This window comes from Chiloscyllium plagiosum, unplaced genomic scaffold (genome assembly GCF_037043375.1).
Source record: "Chiloscyllium plagiosum isolate Xiang-an unplaced genomic scaffold, Cpla_swu_hap1 HiC_scaffold_18, whole genome shotgun sequence".
Taxonomy (NCBI): Eukaryota; Metazoa; Chordata; class Chondrichthyes; order Orectolobiformes; family Hemiscylliidae; genus Chiloscyllium; species Chiloscyllium plagiosum.
The window spans coordinates 9705368-9730595 of record NW_028270156.1 but is presented as its reverse complement, the minus strand read 5'-3'; the positions used below and the strand labels follow the sequence as shown (position 1 = coordinate 9730595).

Below are 25228 nucleotides of genomic sequence, written 5' to 3'. Positions count from 1 at the left end.
TGGCTAAACCTCCAATGCAACTGTATGAACAGAATTTGTGTCAATGCTAATAAATCAAATGGAGAAGTGACTAAGGTGGTATATACATTTGTTGGTAGGAACAATGTCACGGGAATTGATTTTATCAATCTAAACGATACTTCGGAGGATGCCACATGCTGAAACAATGAGACCATGAGATGTCCATCAATGTCCATCTTCCCCCTACACCGATGACCATATCATCACCTACCACTATCACTGACGTCGTTACTACCACTCATGACAAGACAATCCCAAAGACCACGAAACAGCAGAAACTAACAACAACATTAACTCTGCTAACCACTACCCGTTTTGCTACCCCTATTGCGATTCTGGATACTACCCTTGATATTGTGAGAACACTAACATGTCCCACTTGTCAGCCCAATGTCACTTGCAGAAACAAAACCAACAATTTAGGTGTAGAATGCCAACGTAATCACAGCTACACTGGCAATGGCATTGATGCTTCAGAATGTATTATTTTCCCCACTGCCCTACAAAGAAGAATTTGTCAGTTTCATGAAAGTTGTACCAATACTGTTGGAAGCTATGAATGCAGCTACCCAGCTGAAACTCATTTAAGCTATTCACATTGCATATCCAAACATCACTTTCGACATTATTGTCACCCTCACAACACATCTATGCCAGTTGTCATAAGATGGCATGATTCCATAACTTCACCCACTCCATTAGCTGAAAACTGTTACTTTGAAATGTTTGCCTGTTCCTCTCTCAAAATGAACCATATGAATTGCAGTATTGAACACATAGTACTGAAATCACAGAATCCTAGGGCATTTATTGCTCTGAAACCATCAACCTATACCTTCTTGACGGAACCTTCTGTGATCTGACCTATCGCTACTGGCAGGAATACCTTTATATAGATTCTGCAATCACTAGCTACTGTAGTTAACAAGACAAGCTGGAAAGGTGAAGAAAGGCCAACAATACTATGCACCCCTAATCCTCCTTCTCTTGCCAATGGTTTCTTTATTCAAGCTAACACCCCGATCCATGTTTTGTCTGCTCACTCTTCCATCATTCTGATATATAATATATGAATAAGACTCACCCACCTATACAACCCCTCACCTGTGATGACAAAACTCATTCAGTAGAAGTAGCACGTCAAAGTAAAAACAATGACTGCAGATGCTGGAAACCAGATTCTGGATTAGTGGTGCTGGAAGAGCACAGCAGTTCAGGCAGCATCCTTGGTCTTCCAGCACCACTAATCCAGAAGTAGTACGTCGCTGTGTGAAATATACTTTCGGTACCCACGACATGGGGCAAGTGAAGCATGTACTGTGTAAAAATGTTATAAAAGATATTGGTCGTACTCCTACTCTCTATCCACTAATACACTTAGAAAACTGAATTTTTGATAACACCCAATGTTTACAAGTTTCATCCCTCGCTCTGAGTGGACTCATCATTCACTCACAGAAGTGCGACTTTGGAACTCTGTTTAGCCTTCACTGGCTATGCAAAAACAAGGCTACCCATACTTACCCAATGACTGGTATGGATGTTGTGCTTCAGTGCACACCTTACCACTTTTTACCCTCCACCATAACATACCTAAGGTAGATGACGAATGGAAAGCCCACCATATTCTGAATCGCTACGGGACAAAAATGAGAGGAAAAACAAAACAAGACATGCATGACTTCTTCCATCAACAAACCTGATGGTCTAGGTTGATGGGAGGCCTATTCCTGGCTGGGGTGTTGTGATGGCCCGAGATCAGATAGGCGATCTTGTGTACGATGTTGAAAGACTGGCCAATTCAGCTGACCACGTGTTGAAACTAATGAACAAAGAACTACAGAAGATCTGGATAATGATGCTTCAGAATCCATTAGTGCTAGAATTCCTCTTTGCAAAAGGAGGCATTTGTTCTGTCATTGGCCCACAATGTTGCACCTACATAGACAACTTCTCTAAAGACATTGTAAATGACACAGATGTCATCAACAAAGCACGTCAAGACACAGAGAAGACAGCTGCCCCACCATCGTCTGACTCATGTGGATGGAGTCCTACCTGCTGGCTATGGTCATTGTGCGGATGGTTCAGGTGGGACGCACTTGTGGGATAATCCTTCGTCTCATTCTCAAAATATAAATTGGTTTCCGCTTATACATGAAAGGGATCATGCACTGTTTTTCACCTAAGGCAATGAAGAATCTTGTTAATTGACTTTTGTTTACTCCTGTACCTACATGTCCAAACTTTTACGTGGAAATCAGGTACCTTTCCGACTCTGGTCCTCCGGATGACGACTCACCAAAAGAGGCACTTGACTTGTTGAAAATGCAAACGGACTGAATGGACTCATTGTACTTGCATACTCTGCATTGTTATCATGAAATGATAAAAGCAGGGAATGAGAAAGCTTGCAGTCTTAGATGTTACACATCTCCTAAGGAAATGCGGGCAAGTGCTTGACCACTGGTGGTGAAGGATATTTGTTCAGAAGAATTGGGAACATCTGTTCTTAGTGTCAATGGATCGGTGTAAATAAGGTGATAACATTTGTTCACTTGTGGAATGTGTGGCAGTACTTCCTTCCCATGCCAGGGGCTGGAGGATTGTGCATATTTCACAGTGGGATGTTGCGGAACTAAAAATTCTGGTAATATCGAAGACTCGTAATAAATCTCATACTCAATAGGAAAACAACTCGTAATTTAATAAGCTGAGTGGAATATGCATGCAATAGAACTATCCCGATATGTTTTCATGTATACCACAAATTTGAATTTAGGAAGCTCCACTCCCTCATCTGTGAATGTCTCATTACCCTTACAGGCTTGGAAAACATGAAGGCTGAAACTGACATAGTAAGGAAGTTGGAAGATGTTCATGTGTGAATGAGAGACAGAAAACATTCTTCTGTAAATTACATTTACTGACTGAAGGGTTCAAGGGACACAGAGAGAGAGAGAGACAGACAGACAGGATGGAAGCTGGTGGAAAGACAAATTCTTTGTGATCTGATTTGAGTGAACACTGGCTTGTCATGGATTGAATGTTTGTGTGCTGTTCCCTGGAGCTCGAGATCTGGGAAGGTTATGAATTAATTTGCATTCTGGGAATCTCAGATGATTTTAAAAGAAAAAAAAATTTTGTAGGAAAATGATACTAAACATGCTAGCTGAGCAAGATTACCTCATGACCTTTCCCACATAGTTTAGACTAGTCCCTCGTTATGATGGACTGTTAAAAGGGAAGGTTATCTGGGCCTGGCTGGATCAAGGTTTCCTACTTTAATTAGTCAAGTGTGCACAGACTTGTCAATGAGTTTCTCATCCCTTAGAGAATCCCTGAGCCGTCTTGAATAAGAACCTTAACACATCAAAGCCAGGACCTTAGTAAACCTACCAATCTTCTATGTTACAGATTGCATGATTACAGCGAGAGCTTGTATGCCCTGGGATCCATACTCATGTTGGCAGCACTTTGAGCCTGAAGGTTAGCAGGTCAAGCAGCATCTGTACAGAAAAGCAGAGTTAATGTTTTTCAAGTTGATATGTTAACTCTGTCTCCCTCTCCACAGCTGCTGCATGAAATGCTGGGCATTTTGAACATTGTTGTCATCATTAATACTTAACAAATTGGTAATTAGAATTACCAAAAATCTGTTATAACATCAAAATCATAAACAAGAACTGGACTTACCAAGAATGGGAAACAGAAGAAAAAAGGAAATAGGAGTAGGAACAAATGGCCCATCATGCTACAAATTTGATACGATCATGGGTGACCTTGTGTATGAATTCCACTTCTCACCACTCCCCGTATTGTCTGATACCCTGGAAGAGTCCATCTCAATCTTAAATATATTTAATGATGGCATATCTATTGTGAATTCCAATGTTTCACAACCCTTTGAATAAAGGAATATCCTGTCATCACACCTCTAAATGAGCAGTGGGATGAACAGATATTAACTGAGAGAAGCATAAGGACAGCAAATTCATGTGAAAACCACCAAGCTTCTTTCTCTCTCTCCCTACTTCTCTCTCACTTTTAATGGTTTACATGTAAATATTAAATTGTCTATAGTATTTTTACAGGCGGTGGATAGTAGATTTTTTAAAAAGTCATAGTGATTTTACAGGTGGTGGAAAGATGTATGTGATAATACCTCTGGGTAGAACAAGAAGCAGACGCAAGGATGAGTCTGCAGAAGCTTCTGTCCCAAGATGGGACTAGCTGAATTAAGCCACCAGTAATGATTCTATTTTGGCATTGAACAATAAAAGATGTTCCTTCTCAATTAAGTTTCCAGAGATCTCACAGGTCAGCTAAATCAGTTGGCTCGACGGCTGGCTTGTGAAATGGAGAGATGCCAACAGCATGGATTTGCATGGGCAGAGGTACCAGGAAGGGTTGTCCTTTTCAACTTTCTCCTTCCTTTGGGTTATGTCCACCACCAAACTCTCTCATGAGACAGTACTCACATCATTATTTGGTACTATGGTAACTTTAACACCATGCCACCAAGCTAAAACTCCTTTCTTGTGAATGGGTGGGACAGGACCGGAAGTGACGCTTTGAAGGGCCGGGCGGGCGGGAAGCGCGCGCGGTTTGAAAGTCCAGGCGGGCAGCGGGATAACGGTCACGGCAGCCGGCCAGGGCCATGGAGACGGTGCTGGAGAACCTGAGCCGGTTCGCTGAGGTGCTGGCGGTGGCGCACAGCCCGTGGGCCGCCGACTGGGATGATGCGGAGGTAAGCCGGGCTTTCCAGTGGGCCCGCTACCTGGAGCAGCTGAGCCGGCGCTTGGAAGGGGCGGGCTGCGCGGGGGCCCGGGCCGCCGTTCGGCAGCGGCTGCAAGAGCGGCGGCGCCTGAGGCCGAGGGCTCCCCCCGAGCTGCCGCGGTACCGGGCCCTGCTCTTCGAGGAGCTGGGCCGCGGCGGCGAGCTGCTGTGCGGGGCGCTGCTGCACAACCCGGCCGCCTCCGCGCCCGCTTTCCACCGGGCCGCCGCCTGGTACCGATCGGCGGGCTCAGGTGGAGGCTCGGCGGCCCTCTCCGCGTCGCTGGGGCGGGCCGTCCGGGTAAAGGCGGCTACTCGCCTGTTGCGGTGCGCCTGGGGTTCGGAGCCCGCGGGCGGTGTCGTTTCGGAGACGGGCGGCCAGATATTGCGCGAGCGGCTGGAGGAGCGCCTGAGGGCGGCGGGGGGTGAATTACCGGAGCGGCAGGCGGCGGCCTGCGAGGAACTTCTGAGACGGGCCTTCCCCGGCGGCGGTGAGGAGGAGGAGGAGGGCGGCGAGGCTTTCCAGCCGCTTGCCGCCTTGCTGCTGGCTGAAGGGGTCGAGGGCGGCGGCGGCGAGGCCCGAGCCCGGACCCTGGACTGGTTGCTAGGAGACGGCCGCGCGCTCGCCGCCCTGGGCCGCAGGCTCCCGTGCAGCCAGCTCGCCGCCCTGAGCGCCCGCAGCCCGCCCTTCGCCCGGCGCTACCTGCGCCTGCTGCAGCGCTGGGGCCGGGCCCTGCGCTATGACGCGGCCCGGGCCGAGTGGGCGCCGCCTTCTGCCGAGGGGCCGAGCTGGCGCCGGCTGCTGGAGCATTTCGCCGCCCTGTGGCGGGGCCCGCCGCCCGCCCGGGAGGCCGCTGAGAGCGCGCTGCGCGGCCTGAAGGCCGAGGACGGCGACTTTGAGGTGCCGGGTGTCAGCGTCTGGACCGACCTGCTGCTGGCGTTGACCAGGTGAGGGGCAGCATCTGGAATCTCCTGCTGGATAGGAATCTGAAATTTAACATTGGAAACGCACAGCCCGTTTGGCAGCACCCGTAAGAGACACTCAATATATACTAACAAGGCCACTCGGCCCCTTTGGAGCCTTCTGCCGTTCAATAATATCATGGCTAATCTAATTTTAAGTTCAACTCTACTCCATATCCCCGATCATCATCCATCCCCTTGTGCAACAAGAAATCAATGGCGAAGGAGTTGCGAAACAGCATCATTAAAAGTGAACCCTTCTACACTTGGCATTTGCACTTTTTTGAATTATACATGCACGTCAGGTTGGCGGGTGATGCCATACCTTTGTAACGGCAACAAAGCACAAGAGCTACTCCGTACATCTGGTGTTTGCACAGAGAGAAACAAAGATGCGTTCTCCCGTCCAATGTGACAGCTCCGGCATCTCTCTCTCTCCTTGAAATGTTTGCTATTCCAGGTCAAAATGTGGAGGTGGACCAAGTTTAAAAGTATACAATACCAGATTATAGTGCAACAGGTTTATTTGGAAGCACTAGCTTTCGAAGCGCTGCTCAGCATGTGGTTTGAATTTGAACACGATTGGGATGTCAAGGCTCTGTGACTTACCGTGCCTCGCCTCTTCTGGAAATGTATGAAGTAAAGTGACTCGTGCTTTTTTTCCATGTACACTGACCAAGTTAGTTTACTCTATCGCATACAACAACGAGAGTCTTGTGCATGTTCTGAAGTCGGACTTTGAATGTTGGTTTTGTCTTTGGCTGTTTGGTTTTACCAAGCTAGAGGTGATATTTCCATTCAAAACATTGTCTCCATAAATTGCAGTTAAACCTTGTACCTGGAACACTGACAATGTACCCAAAGGTATTGTGGACTAACAGTGTCTCGCTTACGACATAAATGATGAGCTCCAGTTTTGCAATCTTGAAAAGGAGGCCTCATAGGATTAAGTAAAACGATAATTGCACTTTCAATTCATCAAATAAAGTACAAGCCAGACTTGAGATTTAAGTGTAAAGTTTATGATATTTGGCTTGCTGTGATACCTCTGAAAGAGCCAATAAAATGGCTGGAAGGTTTTAGTTCATATTTTGTAAAGAATATTACTGCCATATAAAATGTTCCCTTGTGAAATTGGCATCTTTTGATGTATCCTAAGTTACAGGTGAGATCACCAAAGACCCAGAGGACATTAGGATGTTTTCAGAGATAGGAATGGTGGTGAATCTAATTAGTGTATTCATTATATGCATACTGAATTCTTTTTCAAATTAATTGTTTTAAAATGGATTACTTTTCAAGATGAGTTTCACTGGCTGACTCAGCATTTATCATTGCTCCTGTAGTCCATGACAATATAATGTCTCATTTTTTTGGCACGCTGTGGCAAATGAAATATCACTTCCAGGTCTCTCAGCATGTCTTTGGAATGTTCTATACCATTGCAGTGAATTTAAGTTGTATTTAGTGGTATTTAATTTAAATTCTCAATAGTGAGAACTGCAGATGCTGGAGAGCCAGTGGATAACAAGTGGAACTGGGAAAAGCACAGCAGGTCAAGCTGCTTTAGAGAAGGGGACTGGATGTTTCAGGTTGGAAACCTTCAGGACTGGGTGAGGGTAAGAGGCCTATGAAATAAATACAAAGAGGGGGTGGGTAAAGGAGTCTGGCCATAAGTGGATGCAGGTAGGAGGTGGCTGCGATTGGTCAGTAAGAAGGGTGGAGTGGATAGGTGGGGAGGAATCTTGACAAGTAGGGTCAGATTAAGGGGGAGGGTTGTACAGGGAGGCAATGGGCTTGGGATGAGTTGGGGTTTGGAGATTTGGATGCTAGTAAATTCTGTTTTAAGGCTGTACGGTTGTAAACTGAGGTGTTCTTCCTCCAGTTTGTGTGTGGCTTTGTGTTGAAGGTGGAGGGGGCCTAGGATGGCCATGTAGGGAGAATGAGATGAAATAGATGGTAACCAGAAAGTGGGGTTGATTGGAGCATATGAACCATAAACTTTCCCTGTATAATTGTCACTGCCAGGATGCTAATCCAACCAACTCCCCAAGATCAATTTTACATTTTGTCTGATTCCACCTGTGTCTTTATAGCAAGAATCGAATTGGGAACATAGGCTTCTCATCCTGTATTTCTAGTCTAAGCTTATTTGTTAGCCATTCCTAATCTGTGTATTCTCTGTAGTACAAACACTGCAGAGGTTCTTACATATATTTATTTTATAAACCTTTTTGAAAGCTATAGTGCTTTAAGGTTTTCCTCTGTAACATTGTGAAACTTCATCCTCAAATTTGATATATTGAAAGGGATCAAACTAACCAGGCAGCATCCGATGAATCAACACTTCCTTGTTTGCAGCTGTTAAAGACAGCTGGTCATTGACACCTTATTGACAATGGGGAGGAACAATTGCTGGCAAGACCAACAATACCTAGTGTCTGAATTAATATGTGTAAAATGCAGATTTTAGCTTTGCCATCATTTAGATTCCAAAGGTGTTTTTATGTCCTTGGTTTGAATTTTTAATTTCCTGATTTAAACCAGAGTTTGTTTTTCTCTATCTTTTGAGAAGCCCTGGATGTAGGTTTGCTCGCTGACCTTCCAGCTTAGCGAGCAAGTCTACATCCAAAACCTTAACCTGAGCATCAAATCTTCTGAAAACTCGTTTTTGGAAGTCCTACTCAAACAATATAACTCATGACAAAACGCTATTCAGACTGTTGCAGCCTTTTTTGTATAGCATTTTGCAGCTTAACGACCTTCTGATCCAACTGGTCTATGGTCGATGCTGTGTTAAATTGTTTTCCACTCCATTTAAATCCATAAACATTCTCTAGTGTTTGCCTATCTTGACTCCGTTGGATCCGTCTATGTATACCCATTAATACTCAACATTGTACACACTCCAATTTCTAACTAATATCTGGATTCCTTATTAGATTTCATGATGAATCTTCTAGTTATGATGCCTTGTTTTGGGTTCAGGTACTAGGGAAAATATTTTATGTAAGTGCATTGTCAAAATGTTTTTTGATTTCAGATGTACGAGATTTTTTTTTTGTACAGAAAAGCTCTCCAACTTGTTCAATCTTTCCAAATGGCTATAATTCTTGTCATCCTTTTTGGCAGATTTTTTTCAGTGCCTGTTTCAGCTAAAATTTTCACTTAAGGCTTTGACAGGTATGTTTTCACTTGGAGTAAACTATAAACTCCGCTGTCATTGCTAGTTTTTGATTAGGTGTCAGTTTTGGCTCCGTTATACTAGTCATGATACTGAATCGGATGTTTGTGTACTCAATACTGAGTCCAGAACAATACCACAAATTTTGTTTTATCTCTGATATTTGTTTAACTCAAGATTTCTAAAGTTGATCCAGGTGTGACCTCAGAAATAACCTATACTAACAAAATATTAATTTATTTTTCTCGTGCAATATTGGATTTGTTTAGTAACCTATACAATTATCTATTAATATTCATTTCCTTGTATCTTGTGATTTGTTACATGTTGAAAGTGTTTGTATTTATAAATTGTATGGAAAATATTGAAATCTTTGTAAAGTAGGATGAATTTGTAAAATAAACAAATGCTGGAAACCAATCTAGTGGCATCTGTGAAGAGAGCAACTTTCATGTTTCCTATATGGCCAATTTTCATGAAAGCTCAAATGTAGTTGCTTTTACGTGGGTAAAATGAAGGAGCGTAAAACCAAATGTCTTATGGAGCAGTAGCTAGAAAATGGTTTACAAAAAACTGGTGGGGCAGCCAAAAAGTAGTAGTATGGGTCAAGAAACAAGATGTGAATAGCTGTATAATGAATAACTGCCATCTGAAAGCTTAGCAAGGGGGAAAAAAAACTTAGAATTCTAACTAGTGCAAAGGAGGGGGAAAAAAAAAACAAGAACAGACATTAGGGCATAAAATTAGCATTACAATGCTGCCTTTGTATGATGTCACAGTGAACGATTTTAAACCTGTGGCTAATGGTCTAGGAAATGAGTTTGAGTCCCATCATGTCACATGATTAAATGTGTGTTGCGAGGAAAGCACAGTAGGTCAGGCAGCATCCGAGGAGGAGGAGAACAGACGTTTCGGGCATAAGCCCTTCGTCAGGAATGAGGTTTGGGGGCTGAGAGAAATGGGGGGGGTGGTGGTTGGGTTGGGGGTGAGGGGAAGGTAGCTGAGAAAGCGATAGGTGGATGAAGGTGAGGGAGAAGTGATGGACAGCTCGCGATGAAATGTGGGGAAGGGGAAATAAAGAAGCTGTTGAAATCCACATTTATCCTAGGTGGTTGCAGGGTCCAAAGGCAAATATGAGGCGGTCTTCCGCCAGGCATTTGGTGGTTACAATTTGGTGCCCTTGACTGAGGGGGGGAGTTGAAGTTTTCAGTCCCGAGACAGTGGGGTTGATTGGTGCGGGCATCCCAGAGATGTTCTCTGAAATGATCCGCAAGATGTCCTGCCTTCCGAATGTAGAGGAGACCACAACTGGTGCAGTAGATGATGTTGGTGGATGTACAGATGTGCTGTACTGAGGTGGAAGGATCACTTGGGGCCTTGGATGGAGGTGAGGGGAGTGGTGGGAGTGCAGGTTTTGCACTTACTGAGATGGCAGGGAAAGGTGCCAGGAGTGGGGTGTAGGCTGATGGGGGCATGGACCTGACAAGGGAGTCATAGAGGAAATGGTCTCTCTATAATGCTGATATGGGTGGGGAAGGAAATATAGCTTTGGGGTCTGATTTGGATGTGGCAGAGAATGATGTGATGTATGCAGAGGTTGGTGGGGTGGAAGGTAAGGGGGAGGGGGGTTTCTGTCCTTGTGTTGAGAGGGGTGGGGTTCAAGGGTGGTGGTGCATGAAGTATAGATTAGATTACTTAGTGTGGAAACAGGCCCTTCGGCCCAACAAGTCCACACCGACCCGCCGAAGCGTAACCCACCCATTCCTGTACATTTACCCCTTCACCTAACACTACAGGCAATTTAGCATAGCCAATTCACCTGACCTGCAAAGCTTTGGACTGTGGGAGGAAATCGGAGCACCTGGAGAAAACCCACGCAGACACTGGGAACGTGCAAACTCCACACAGTAAGTCGCCTGAGTCGGGAATTGAACCCGGGTCTCTGGCGCTGTGAGGCAGCAGTGCTAACCACTGTGCCACCGTGCTGCCCACATGGTGGAGATACACTGGAGGGCATTGTCAAGCACATGGGAAGGGAAGTTGCAATCTTGGCAGAAGGAGGCTATCTGGGACTTTGAGGTGGAATTAGTTGTCCTGGGAACAGATGCGGTGAAGGTGGAGGAATTGGGAATAAAGGATAGTGTTTTTACAGGACATAGAGTGGGAGATGGTGTAGTCTAGGTAGCTGTGGGAGCCTGTGGGCTTGTAAAAAATGTCTATGGTTAGTTGGTTGCTGGCAATGGTGCCGGTGAGGTCCAGGGGAGGGAGGTGTTTGAGATGTTCCAGGTGAATTTGAGGTCAGGATGGAAGGTGTAGATAAAGTTGATGAACTGTTCAACCTCCTTGTGGGAGCACAAAGTGGCACCGAATTCAGTGAAAAGCTAGCTGAACTACGACTTCTGACAATTGTAGAAGTGCATCAAGTTCAGTGAAAATCTGTGATTCCTACCTGGTTTGGCCAATATAACTCCAGATCTATAGCTGTGTGGTTGACTGATTTTCAATTTGGCTTGGGCATTAAATGTTGTTCTAGCCAGTGATGCCCTATCCCATGAATAAATTCAACTTTCAGTCCATTAGTTATAAAAGCCTAGTTTTAAAAAGTTGTTGTTCCTCAAGCTTGCATTGAACTTTGTTATTACACTGCAATTGGCCAAGGATAGATAAGTGAGAATTAAAAAGTGAGGTTATATTTTTAGATTCCAGAGATGTTCCACAAAGTAAGTAACTACAGATAAATGGTGAGAAGCTGTTTGTTAGTCAGAGGGATGTAGGTGCTTGTTTACAGTAAAAGTCAGATTCAGAACAAGAACTAAGACTTTTTTTTTTAGAATAGGCAACAAGCAGTTACTTAAATCTCTTGCCTGAATGATTAGCTTTACTTCCTATTATTTCACAAAAGCTTTCAAGAAAAATGTTGCACTGTCATTAAGGAGCATTGACGGTGTGGGTAGTCCACATCCAAGTAAGATAGATACTGAGTGAAGTCATCAGGGAGTTTGGTGCAAGGTTAGGAGGGTTGCAGGGAAAGAGGTACTAAGAGATACTAAACTAAGCAAATTACCGCGAGAAATAAATTCTTTAAATAAACACCCGGACAAATACAGGAACAGGAAGGGATTATAGAACATAGAACACTATAGCGCAGTACAGGCCCTTTGGCCCTCAGTTGCGCCACCCTGTCATACTAATCTGAAGCCTATTCCAGGTACATCTATATGCCTGTCCAATGACTACTTAAATGCATTTAAACTTGGCAAATCTACTACCGTTGCAGGCAAAGCATTCCATACCCTTACTAGTGGGTAAAGAAACTACCTCTGACATCGGTCTTATACCTATCTCCCCTCACTTTAAAGTTGTGTCCCCTCGTGTTTGCCGTCCCCATACTTGGAAAAAGGCTCTCCCTGTCCACCCTATCTAACCCTCTGATTATCTTGTATGCCTCTATTAAGTCACCTCTCAACCTTCTTCTCTCTAATGAGAACAGCCTCAAGGTCTTCAGCTGTTCCTCGTAAGACATTCCTTCCATACCAGGCAACATCCTAGTAAATCTCATCTGCACCCTTTCCAAAGCTTCCACATCCTCCTTGTAATGCGGTGACCAGAGCTATACACGATACTCCAAGTGTGGCCGTACCAGAGCTTTGTACAGCTGCAGCATAAGCTCCTGGTTCCGGAACTCAATCTCTCTATTAATAAAGACCAAAACACTGTATGCCTTCTTAACAACCCTGTCAATCTGGGTGGCAACTTTCAGGGATCTGTGTACATGGACACAGATCTCTCTGGTAGGTAAAAACAATAACTGCAGATGCTGGAAACCAGATTCTGGATCAGTGGTGCTGGAAGAGCACAGCAATTCAGGCAGCATCCAACGAGCAGCGAAATCGACGTTTCGGGCAAAAGCCCTTCATCAGGAATAAAGGCAGAGCTTAAATTTACCTAGACCATCTCTGACACATCCCTCCCCTTCCTGGACCCCCCCATCTTTATGGGTGGCACAGTGGTTAGCACTGCTGCCTCGCAGCGCCAGAGACCCGGGTTCAATTCCCGTCTCAGGCGACTGACTGTGTGGAGTTTGCACGTTCTCCCCGTGTCTGCGTGGGTTTCCTCCGGGTACTCCGGTTTCCTCCCACAGTACAAAGATGTGCAGGTCAGGTGAATTGGCCATGCTAAATTGCCCGTAATGTTAGGTAAGGGGTAAATGTAGGGGTATGGGTGGGTTACGCTTCGGCGGGTCGGTGTGGACTTGTTGGGCCGAAGGGCCTGTTTCCACACAGTAAAGTAATCTAATCTCCATTAGTGACGACTGACTTGACACTGACATTTTTTTACAAACCCACCGACTCCCACAGCTACCTGGATTACACCTCTTCCCACCCTATCTCTTGCAAAAATGCCATCCCGTATTCCCAATTCCTCCGCCTCCGCCGTATCTGCTCCCAGGAGGACCAGTTCCACCATAGAACACACCAGATGGCCTCCTTCTTTAGAGACCGCAATTTCCCTTCCCACGTGGTTAAAGATGCCCTCCACTGCATCTCGTCCACATCCCGCACCTCCGCCCTCAGACCCCACCCCTCCAACCGTAACAAGGACAGAACGCCCCTGGTGGTCACCTTCCCCCCCTACAAACCTTCGCATAAACCAAATCATCCGCCGACATTTCCGCCACCTCCAAAAAGACCCCACCACCAGTGATCTGTTTCCCTCCCCACCCCTTTCCGCCTTCCCCCACCGTTCCCTCCGTGGCTACCGGGTCAGGTCCACGTCCCCCTATGATCCACCCTCCCATCCTGGCACTTTTCCCTGCCACCGCAGGAACTGTAAAACCTGTGCCCACACCTCCTCCCTCACCTCTATCCAAGGCCCTGAAGGAGCCTTCCACATCCATCAAAGTTTTACCTGCACATCCACTAATATCACTTATTGTATCCGTTGCTCCCGATGTGGTCTCCTCTACATTGGGGAGACTGGGCGCCTCCTAGCAGAGCGCTTTAGGGAACATCTCCGAGACACCCGCACCAATCAACCAAACCGCCCCGTGGCCCAAGATTTCAACTCCCCCTCCCACTCTGCCGAGGACATGGAGGTCCTGGGCCTCCTCCACCGCCGCTCCCTCACCACCAGACGCCTGGAGGAAGAACGCCTCATCTTCCGCCTCGGAACACTTCAACCTCAGGGCATCAATGTGGACTTCAACAGCTTCCTCATTTCCCTTTTCCCCCACCTCATTCTAGTTTCAAACTTCCAGCTCAGCACTGTCCCCTTGACTTGTCCGACCTCCCTAGCTCCTTTTCCACCTATCCACTCCACCCTCTCCTCCTTGACCTATCACCTTCATCTCCTCCCCCACTCACCCATTGTACTCTATGCTACTCTCTCCCCACCCCCACCCTCCCCTAGCTTATCTCTCCACGCTTCAGGCTCTCTGCCTTTATTCCTGATGAAGGGCTTTTGCCCAAAACGTCGATTTCGCTACTCGTTGGATGCTGCCTGAATTGCTGTGCTCTTCCAGCACCACTGATCCAGAACAGATCTCTCTGCTTATCTGCACTCCCAAGAATCTTACCATTAGCCCAGTACTTTGCATTCCGATTACGCTGTCCAAAGTGTATCACCTCACACTTGTCCATATTAAACTCCATTTGCCACCTCTCAGCCCAGCTCTGCATCCTATCTATGTCTCTCTGCAATCTACTACATCCTTCGTCACTATCCACAACTCCACCGACCTTAGTGTCGTCCACAAATTTACTAACCCACCTTTCTCAGCCCTCATCCAGGTCATTTATAAAAATGACGAACAGCAGTGGACCCAACACCGACCCTTGCCTATGCCACTAGTAACTAGACACCAAGATGAACATGTTCCATCAACTACAACCTTCTGTTTTCTTTCAGCAAGCCAATTACTGATCCAAACTGCTATGTCTCCCACAATCCCATTCCTCCGCATTTAGTATAATAGCCTACCTTCTCAAATGCCTTGCTGAAATCCATATACACCACATCAACAGGTTTACTCTCATCTACCTGTTTGGTCACTTTATCAAAAAACTTAATAAGATTCGTTAGGCACAACCTACCCTTCACAAAACTGTGCTGACTGTCCCTGATCAGATTATTCTTTTCTAGGTGGTTATAAATCCTATCTGTTATAAACTTTTCCAACACTTTACTAACAACTGAAGTGAGACTCACTGGTCTGTAATTACCAGGGTTGTCTCTACTACCCTTTTTGAACAAGGGAACCACATTTGCTATCCTCCAGTCCTCAGGCACTATTCCTGTAGACAATGATGATTTGAAGATCAATGCAAGACGCTTGGCAATCTCTTCTCTTGCTTCCCAGAGGATCGCAGGATAGATCCCATCCGGCCCAGGGCACTTATCTATTTTCACACTCTGCAGTATTTCTAATACCTCTTCCTTGTGAACCTCAATCTCTTCTTGTCCAGATGCAAGTATCTCTGTATCTTCCTCGCCAACATTTTCATTTTCTATAGTGAACACAGTCGAAAAATATTTATTTAGTGATTTTTCCCCTATCTCCTCTGACTCCACACACAACTTCCCACTATTATCCTTGATTGGCCCTAATTTAACACTCGTCATTCTTTTATTCCTGACATACCCATGGAAAGCCTTAGGGTTAACCCTGATCCTGTCCGCCAACAACTTCTCATGTCTCCTCCTGGCTCTTCTGAACTCTCTTTTTAGGTCTTTCCTGATTTCCTTGTAACCCTCAAGCGCCCTAACTGAGTTTTCACATTTTGTCCTAACATAAGCCGCTGCCGCCTTGACCAGGGATTCCACTTCCTTAATAAACCATGGCTCACGCGTTCTATATCTTCCTCCCCGCCTGACAGGTGCATGCGTATCTAGGACACACAGGAGCTTTTCCTTGAATAAGCTCCACATTTTTAATGTGCTCATCCCCTGCAGTTTCCTCCCCCATTCTACGCTTCCTAAATCTTTCCTAATTGCGTCGTAATTTTCCTTTCCCCCAGCTGTAACTCTTGCTCGGTGGAGTACACCTATCCCTTTCCATCACTAAAATAAACCTGACAGAATTGTGATCGCTGTCTCCAAAGTACTCACCTACTTCTAAATTTAACACCTGGCCAGGCTCGTTACCCAGTACTAAATCTAAAATGGCTTCGCCCCTCATAGGCCTGTCTACATACTGTGTCAGGAAGCCCTCCTGCACACACTGGACAAAAACTGACCCATCTATAGTACTCATACTGTAGTGATCCCAATCAATATTTGGATAGTTGAAGTTCCCCATGACAACTACCTGCCTCTCTCACTCCTATCGAGAATCATCTTTGCTATCTTTTTCTCTACATCTCTGGGACTATTCGGAGGCCTATAGAAAACTCCCAGCATAGTGACTTTTCCTTTCCTGTTTCTAACCTCAGACAATACTACCTCAGTTAACGAGTCCCCAAACATCCTTTCTACAACTGTAATATTGTCCCTGATCAACAATGCCACACCTCCCCCTCTTTTACCATCTTCAGGGATTAGAAGGATAGGGATCCTATGAGTGACGATAGTTTTAATATGGAAGGGCAAAGTGTGTTGCCACATGGATGGAGGGCTGAAAGCTCTTTGTGCTGTATTGTTCTTTGTTTTTTTTTAAGAGTCACCTCTTTACCTGTTGCCCTTATGCCTAACGTACCAAATCATCTGGTATTAACCATGGAACCATGCACTTCAGGACAAAAGCAGAGATGAGAAAATGAAGCTCATTAAGTAAAATTTTTAAGTATTTCAGACATTTTTTAAAAATGCATTCATAAAAGAACAATTGACTACATTTAAATTAATTCAAAGTTTTTTATAACATTTGAATTCATAGTCCCATATCAGAATTTAAACTAATTGTAGTTGTCAATCTAATTACAGGTGACCTACTATGATACTGATGATATCAGCCGTGCAGAAGTTATCTACTAATTGAAATCCGCAAGCTAATAGTAACCAATTGAAACAGTAAACAATGCATTTTTTTTAACACCTGATGTTCCTTCAGAGATTATAACAATTTAAATGCCTTGAAGATCTCTTTTTGACATGTATTTTGATATCAACTAAGAGAAAGTGAGGACTGGAGATCAGAGTCATGAGTGGAGTGTTGGAATAGCACAGCAGGTCAGGCAGCACCTGAGGAGCAGGAGAATTGATGTTTTGGGCATAAGCCCTTCTCTTTCACAGTGGCTCTTGGTGTTACTCCCAGGCCCCTTTTGACAAGTTCTTTTCAGATGCTTCTGATAGTTTTGACAGTTGTTTTTGATGGTTGTATTGATGGGTACCGTTAGTTGAGTAATATATTTACACAGGCCTCTATTAGAATATAGAATAGTACAGGCCCTTCGCCCCTCGATGTTGAACTAGCCTTTTATCTGACGTACCTTCAATTGTACTATCTTCCATGTGCCTATCCAAGAGTCGCATAAATATCCCTAATATATCTGACCTTACTATTGCTGATGGCAGTGCATTTCACACACCCACCACTGTGTAAACAATCTACCTCTGACATCTCCCCTAAACCTTCTTCCAATTACCTTAAAATTATGCCCTCTCATGATAGACATTTCTGCCATGGGAAAAAGTCTCCAGCTATCCAAGCTATCTATGCCTCTCAACATCTTGTACATCTCTATGAAATCACCTCTCATCCTTCACTCCAATGAGAAAAGCCCTAGCCCCCTCAACCTTTCTTCATAAGACATGCCCTCCAGTCCAGGCAGCATCCTGGTAAATTCCTTCTGCACCCTCTCTAAAGCTTCCACATCTTTCCTATAATGAGGCAACTGGAATTGAACACTATTCCAAGTAGGGTTTCTAGGAATAAAGTATTGAGCAAGTGCTCAGTCAAGACAGTCATGGTAAAGTGGCAGTGCTATATGGGCAACTGTTGTCTTCAAATGTAAGATTAGCCAGAAAAAGGGGGGGCGGTGGAAGACCCAGTGAGATAGTCACCAACATTTCTGGTAGAGAGCAGGATGCTACTGCGTCTAACTATTGATAGCAGTGTAGATATGCCAATTATCCTGTGACACCAATAAACTGCCATCAACTATCTAATAGCCGATGCTAAAGACAGCCTGATTCTGGCAGATTCATTTGGGTGGAGATGATATAAAATGACTAAGGAAACAGCACCCCTCCCCACCCCACCGCATTGTAGCTATGTAATAGGACAGAATAAATAAGGAGGAAATTACAGCATGAAAAAAGGCAGCATTGAGATAGTTAGATTAGTAGAGGTAACCACGAGGAATAATTCAAATAGTGTACAAGTCAGTTTCCTGGAACAATGTGTTGTAGATTCAACCAAGGATCAAGCTATTTTGGATCTGATGACATGTAATGCAACAGATCTAATAAAGATATAAAAGTGACTTTCAGAATCAGTGGCCATGAACATGTAGAATTAGCACTCTGGTTGAATGAGGAACTTGGGTCAGAAACAAATTTGTTAAACTTACAAAAAAATGAAGGCAATGTCAGTTGGATTGGATTGGGAATGGAATTTAGCAGCAAAGACCTTGGTAGAAAAATGCCAGACTTTGAAGAAAATAGTTCATGGATCGTAACAGAGATATTCTAGAATGAGACAAGATAACCATGGTTAACCAAGGAAATTAAGGGCTAGTATTAGATTGGAGGGGAAAATGTGATGTAGCAAGGAAAACCAATAAAAATGACCAAAAAGCTAGTAGAGAGGGAAAAGATAAACTGAGGGCAAACTTGCAAGTAACATGAAGGTGGACAGGAATAGCAAAAAAAAATAGAGGCGCCAAAGTTAACATAGGCCTTTTATAGATCAAGGTCAGAGAAATAAGGGGAACCAGGAAAGTGAGAGGAGTGGAATAAAAACTTTGCGTTAGTCTTCACATTTAAGCCAGACATGAGGCGGAACTTCTTCTCTGAAGTAGTGAATCTATGTGAAATAATGCTGTCACCAAGTCATGCTTTATGTCCACATGCAGAGTACTAGATACTGGCCTGACTACCTCTGAGGAGAAAGTGAGGGCTGCAGATGCTGGAGATCAGAGCTGAAAATGTGTTGCTGGAAAAGCGCAGCAGGTCAGGCAGCATCCAAGGAACAGGAGAATCGACGTTTCGGGCATAAGCTCTTCTTCCTCATTCCTGAAGAATGGCTTATGCCCGAAACGTCGATTCTCCTGTTCCTTGGATGCTGCCTGACCTGCTGCGCTTTTCCAACAACACATTTTCAGCTCTGAGCCAGCTGTGAATGAGCAGAACCTCTGACACTTGTGTTTATATCTGTCAGTCAAGGCTACCTCTTTAAGGATTGTAATCTGGTCAAACAGGGAACTAGTATTCTGTGAGGTTCACCTGGCTGAATTTGTTAAAACACTACATCTCTATTTCTAAGTCTGGGAATGTAGGCTAGTTCTTTTCCTTGTAGTCTTTCCTGAGGCGTGTTCGCACTGGGTTCAGTTCCTTGGCACTTTGGGTACAGCCCTATTACTGTGGCTATGTGTGCATCCAATCCTGCCTACCAAACATACTACTTGCTAACATCTTCATTTTAGAAACCCCTTGATGACCCTGGAGGAGTTCAGCCAGTATCTGGCAGCGACATTTGCATGGGACGATCACTCTTGGTCCCCATAATAAAATGCCATCCTGTACAGTGAATAGTCTCACCAAGTCCAGGAAGGTTTGAAAACCCTTTTGTTCCCTCCTTCACCAGCTGTTTTTGTTTTTCCAAGGCTAGATCTTTTTGCGCCCACAGTCTGATATTGTCAGTAATGATCAGCAGGGTGTCCAGAAAGTTTAAAACCAGAACAGACTCTAGTGGGAGGTGGCTCAAAGCATCTGCATTTGCAACTTGGCCTTCCAGATGATATTCTAACTTGTAAATTGTACACAATTAGTATGAGAGCCTACTGCTGAATTCTACCTGAAGCTGCAGGCAGTACAACCATGTCCTCTGAGTAGTCCTAGCATGGGTTGTGGTCTGTAATTATTACAAATTTACGTCCTTAAAAGGTATTATGGAACATTCTTGCACCAAAGATGACCACCAAACTTCAGGAAGCATATGTTCCTCTCTGAACCCAAATCGGGGAAGTATTGACTAGAGTGGCCCATACTGTGCCAATAACTTAGATGATGATAGCTGCTGCTTCTTTTGTCTAAAGGTCACTTTGCCAACTCTGTAGTTTAATGGCTCAGTTGGTGTGCCAGAAACATACATTTTTCCCTTCAAAGGCATACATCCTCCTGGGAGAAACATCTAAAGGTGTTACTTTATTTTACTTCCCTGTTATTAGCATATCCTCCAGGTAAATGGTGACCTAGGGTAGACCTTGTAAAATGTTGTTCTTCTGTAAAAAATGGCACAAGCTGATACCCCAAATTGCAGTCTCATATATTGATACGAACCTTTAAGGATATTAATTGTAGCATTCTTGTGGGAATCCTCATCTAGCCTCAGTTGCAAATAAGCATAGCTCACATGCAGTTTCATGAGGCACAGATAATCTCACTTCATGCCCAAAACCTAATTCAAATGGGCTGAATTTGGTTGATACTTTTTGTGATCGGAGATGCACCAAATGAACAAACAGAATTCCCTTATCCCAGTCATCTAGATAGTCTTGATTATAAGCCCTCAACATGGTTTTTAATGTCTGATGCCAACTTTCTAGCACTCCCTGCGACTGGATGGAATGGAGTAGATTTGAATTGTTTTATTCCTAAGCTGTCCATAACTTACTTGAATAATTTTGATGTAAAGTCTGACCCTTGATCTGATTGTATCTTTGTGGGTAGTCTGTATCTAGTGAAAAATTTGAGTAACTCCTCCACAATCCTTTGAGCTGTGACATTGCATAATGGAATGCTCTCTGGAAATCTAGTGGACACATCCATTATTGTTAACAAATACTGATTTTCACTTTTTGTTTTAGGTAGGGGTCCTACGCAATCAATTAAGACTCTTGTAAAAGGTTCCTGAAATGCAGGAATAGGTATTAAAGGTGTGGTTTATTACTGTCTGTGGTTTTCCAATTTACCTGACATGACTGGCAAAATCAATATGTCCCTGTGCAGTCCAGGCCAGTAAAAATGTTTTTGTATTTTAGCTTGGGTTATTCTTACCCCTTACTGGCAGTTCATTTGCCACCCCCAACACCACTTTTCTGTAAACCACTGGCAATATAACTTGAACTTCTGCCCATTTCTCATTTGCCTGCATGTGAGTTGGTCATAATTTTAAGACATAATTTGTAAGGGAGTAACATTCAGGGATACATTCAGATTTGTATTCCGTGTATAGCTTTTGATACAATTGCTTTAAATTTTCACCTTTCTGCTGTAACTCAGTTAATTTATATGAGCTAAAGATTTCTTCTTTGTCAGTCATTTGCTCCTGTTTTGTGTCAACCATTTGATCAAACATGGTCTCTGCTAATTCCACTTCAAATTTCTTTTCAATATCCTTCGATCTCACCTGTTTCATCTGGTGACTTTGGGATCTCGTTACCACATAGTTAGGGGAAACAATTCCAGGATATGTGTCCTGCAATAGTTCAGTTGCCTGAGTTTCCACTGGCTTTTCAACCACAGTAGGCAGCACTCCTACCTGTGAACCAGCTATATCATTATCAAGGACACATTGTAGTCCTGGATCTGAGAATTTATCCAGTATTCTTACCACAACTTGTCCACTCTTCACTGGACGCTCTAAATTTACCCGACATAATTGAGCACTTCTTGCCTCATGGTGAATTCCTGTTACTAGCACCTTTTTTCTGGCAATAGTCCTTCAGTGGAACATACTTCCTCATCTTTCAACATCACAGATTGAGAGGATCCTGTATCTCTTAAGATTGTAACCTCCTTACCTGGCCTATGCGAGTAAGCTTTACCTTTACAAGTATATGGTTTAAGAAGATCTGACACTTCCTCCTTAACCAACCTCTAACGAGGTTTTACATTCTGATGCAACTTTTTAGCTTCCACTGTGTTTTCCTTTACCACTCCAACAAAATTTCCTAACCCACCAACATTGTGATTTCATGTGTCCTACTTTATTGCAGTGAAAACACTGGAGCTTTTTAACTTCTCTTTCCCCTTCAAGGGATTCCTTTTTACTCAGTGGTAAGATATCCTTATGATCTTCACCAAGATCTACCTTTCCTTTAGCATGTGAGGATTTCTCTTTCCTTCAATTTCTATCCCTCTCAGATCGAAATTGATGTGAGAAGCCAAGCTTTGATTGCTGGAACAATTCCTAATCATCAGCCATTTCAGCTGCTAATCTTGCTGTTTTAACTCTTTGCTCTTCTAACTCTTTGCTCTTCCACATGATTTCTCACTACTTCAGGAAGTGAGTTTTTGAACTCCTCCAAAATAATTCTCCCTAAGAGCTTCGTAGGTTTGCTCTATTTTTAATGTGTTTATCCACCTCTCAAAATTGCTTTGTTTGATCCTTTCAAACTCAATGTAAGTTTGACCACGGACCCTCCTTAGATTCCTGAAATGTTGCCTGTAGGCTGCTGGCACAAGCTCATAAGCAGTTAAGATGACTTCCTTCACCTCCTCATACATTCCAGATAGCTCCTCTGACAGTGATACAAATACCTCACTAGCTCTACGTACAGGTTTTGTTTGGACCAACAAAACCCAGATGGTCACTGGTACTGCATTTGTTTAGCCACCTTTCTAAATGAAATGAAAAAAGCTTCTGCATCCTTATCAAATTTAGGCAATACTTGAATATATTTAAACAGAGCAGAAGTGGGTAGTGCAGATGCTGGAGATCAGAGCCAAGATTAGAGTCGTGCTGGAAAAGCACAGCAGGTCAGACAGCATCTGAGGACCAGGAAAATCGACATTTCAGGCCGGAGCCCTTCATCAGGAATGAGGCTGGGAGCCTCGTGGGTGGAGAAATAAATGGGGGTGGTTGGGGCTGGGGAGAAAGTAGCTGAGAATGCAGTAGGCGGATGGAGGTGGGATGATGGTGATAGGTCGGAGAGGAGGATGGAGCAGATAGGTGGGAAGGAAGATTGACAGATGGGACAGGTCATGAGGATGGTGCTGAGCTGGCAAGTTGAAACTGCTGTAAAGTGGGGAGAGGGGAAATGAGGAAACTGGTGAAGTCCACTGATGCCATGGGGTTGAAGAGTCCCGAGGCGGAAGATGAGGTGCTATTCCTCCATGCATCGGGTGGTGAGGGAGTAGCGGTAGAGGAGGCCCAGAACCTGCATGTCCTCGGCAGGATGGGAATGGGAGTTGAAATGTTCAGCCATGGGGTTGATTGGTGCGGGTGTCCTGGAGATGTTCTCTGAAGTGCTGTGCGAGAAGGTGTCCGGTCTCCCCAATGTACAGGAGACCATATTGGGAGCAACGGATACAATAAATGACATGTGGAAGTGCAGATGAAACTTTGATGGATGTGGAAGGCTCCTTTGGGGCCTTGGATGGAGGTTAGGGGGGAAGTGTGGCTGCAGGTGTTCTGCCCTCAAACTCCACCCCTCCAACCGCAACAAGGACAGAACCGCCTCCACCGCCACATCCTCACCACGTGCTGCTTGGAGGAAGATCGCCTCATCTTCTGCCTTGGGACCCTTCAACCCCATGGCATCAATGTGGACTTCACCAGTTTCCTCATTTCCCCTACCCCCACCTTATCCCAGTTCCAACCTTCCACCTCAGCACCGTCCTCATGACCTGTCCCATTTGTCCATCTTCCTTCCCACCTATCCGCTCCACCCTCCTCTCTGACCTATCACCTTCACCCCCATCTCCATCCACCTATTGCACTCTCAGCTACCTTCTCCCCAGCCACACCCCCCTCCCACTTATCTCTCCACCACCAAGGCTGCCAGCCTCATCCTTGATGAAGGACGTTTGCCCAAAACGTCAATTTTCCTGCTCTTTGGATGCTGCCTGACCTGCTGTGCTTTTTCCAGCACCACTCTAATCTTGACTTATATTTAAACAGATTCTCAACAGACATTTGGCTACCATAGGTTTGCTCATCCTCACTCTGTTCCTCACTATACTTACCATCAGCCTTCATCTCAATCTTTTGAAGCTGACTTTCCTGTCTAAGTGCCAATTTCTGAAGTTCAAACTCACACTGTTTTTCCTTTCCTCTCTCTCCTTTTCTTTTGTTCTGCAAAAGCGATTTGTTCTTTTTCTCATTTCTGTTTTTATTCATAATTCAGTTTCATTTCTTTTGTCCTTTCTTTGTCTTTTGCCTTTGACTCAAGCTTCCTCATTTTCATTTGAATTTTAGCCACCTCTAAAAGATTCTAATGGCATTTCCAGAAATTTTAAATGCTGAGCTATCACTGTAATTATCTTTTCTTTCCTTACAGAAAGAGGCAGCTCCAACTCCAGATTGTCTGCTAATTCCAGCAGGTTTTCCTTGTTCACCTTTTGTAAAGCTCACAAAGTCACTTCTTCGACCTCCAGAAAACTCTTGGTGACTGAAGGAGCCATTGCTATCCCAAGCACTGTTTAACCAATGGAGCAGGAAAATCCATGTTTCGGGCACAAGCCCTTCATCAGGAATAAAGGCAGAGGCATTCTTCCTCCAGGCGTCAGGTGGTGATGGAGCGGCGGTGGAGGAGGCCCAGGACCTGCATGTCCTTGGCAGAGTGGGAGGGGGAGTTGAAATGTTGGGCCACAGGGCGGTGAGATTGATTGGTGCAGGCGTCCCGGAGATGTTCCCTAAAGCTCTCTGCTAGGAGGCGTCCAGTCTCCCCAATGTAGAGAAGACCTCATCGGGAGCAACAGCTACAATAAATGACGTTGGTGGATGTGCAGGTAAAACTTTGATGGATGTGGAAGGCTCCTTTGGGGCCTTGGATGGAGGTGAGGGAGGGGTTGTGGGCGCAGGTTTAGCAATTCCTGCGGTGGCAGGGAAGGGTGGGTTATTGGGAGGCATGGACCTGACCAAGTAGTCACAGAGGGAATGGTCTTTGCGGAAAGGGGTGGGGAGGGAAATATATCCCTGGTGGTGGGGTCCGTTTGGAGGTGGCGGAAATGTCATTGGATGATGTGGTTTATGCGAAGATTGGTAGTATGGAAGGTGAGCACCGGGGGGTTCTGTCCTTGTTACGGTTGGAGGGATGGGGTTTGAGGGCGGAGTGGTGGGATGTGGATGAGATGCATTGGAGGGTATCTTTAACCATGTGGGAAAGGAAATTGCGGTCTCTAAAGAAGGAGGCCATCTGGTGTGTTGTGTGGTGGAACTGGTCCTCCTGGGAGAAGATA

General features: G+C 44.7%; 2 protein-coding genes across 5 annotated transcripts in view; one reads left to right on the top strand and one right to left on the bottom strand.

The window, feature by feature from the left end:
• Nucleotides 1-5368, bottom strand: part of gas2a (growth arrest-specific 2a) — a 245497-nt gene extending 240129 nt beyond the window's left edge. For 2 of the 3 annotated variants that reach the window (XM_043705415.2, XM_087996286.1), the window contains exons 1-2: nucleotides 5232-5368; nucleotides 3421-3530 (exon numbers count right to left, since the gene is read on the bottom strand). The gene's annotated coding sequence lies outside the window, so the exon portion shown is untranslated. The remainder of the gene's footprint in view (nucleotides 1-3420; nucleotides 3531-5231) is intronic. The other variant, XM_087996287.1, reaches the window with a different exon arrangement.
• The window catches only part of fancf (FA complementation group F), a 65811-nt gene continuing 45101 nt past the window's right edge, over nucleotides 4519-25228 (top strand). The window contains exon 1 of one of the 2 annotated variants that reach the window (XM_087996284.1): nucleotides 4519-5745. In XM_087996284.1, the coding sequence (XP_087852410.1) occupies nucleotides 4682-5745 (1064 nt within the window). In that variant the 5' untranslated portion in view covers nucleotides 4519-4681. Of the gene's footprint in view, nucleotides 9365-25228 lie in introns of those variants that run through there. The other variant, XM_087996285.1, reaches the window with a different exon arrangement.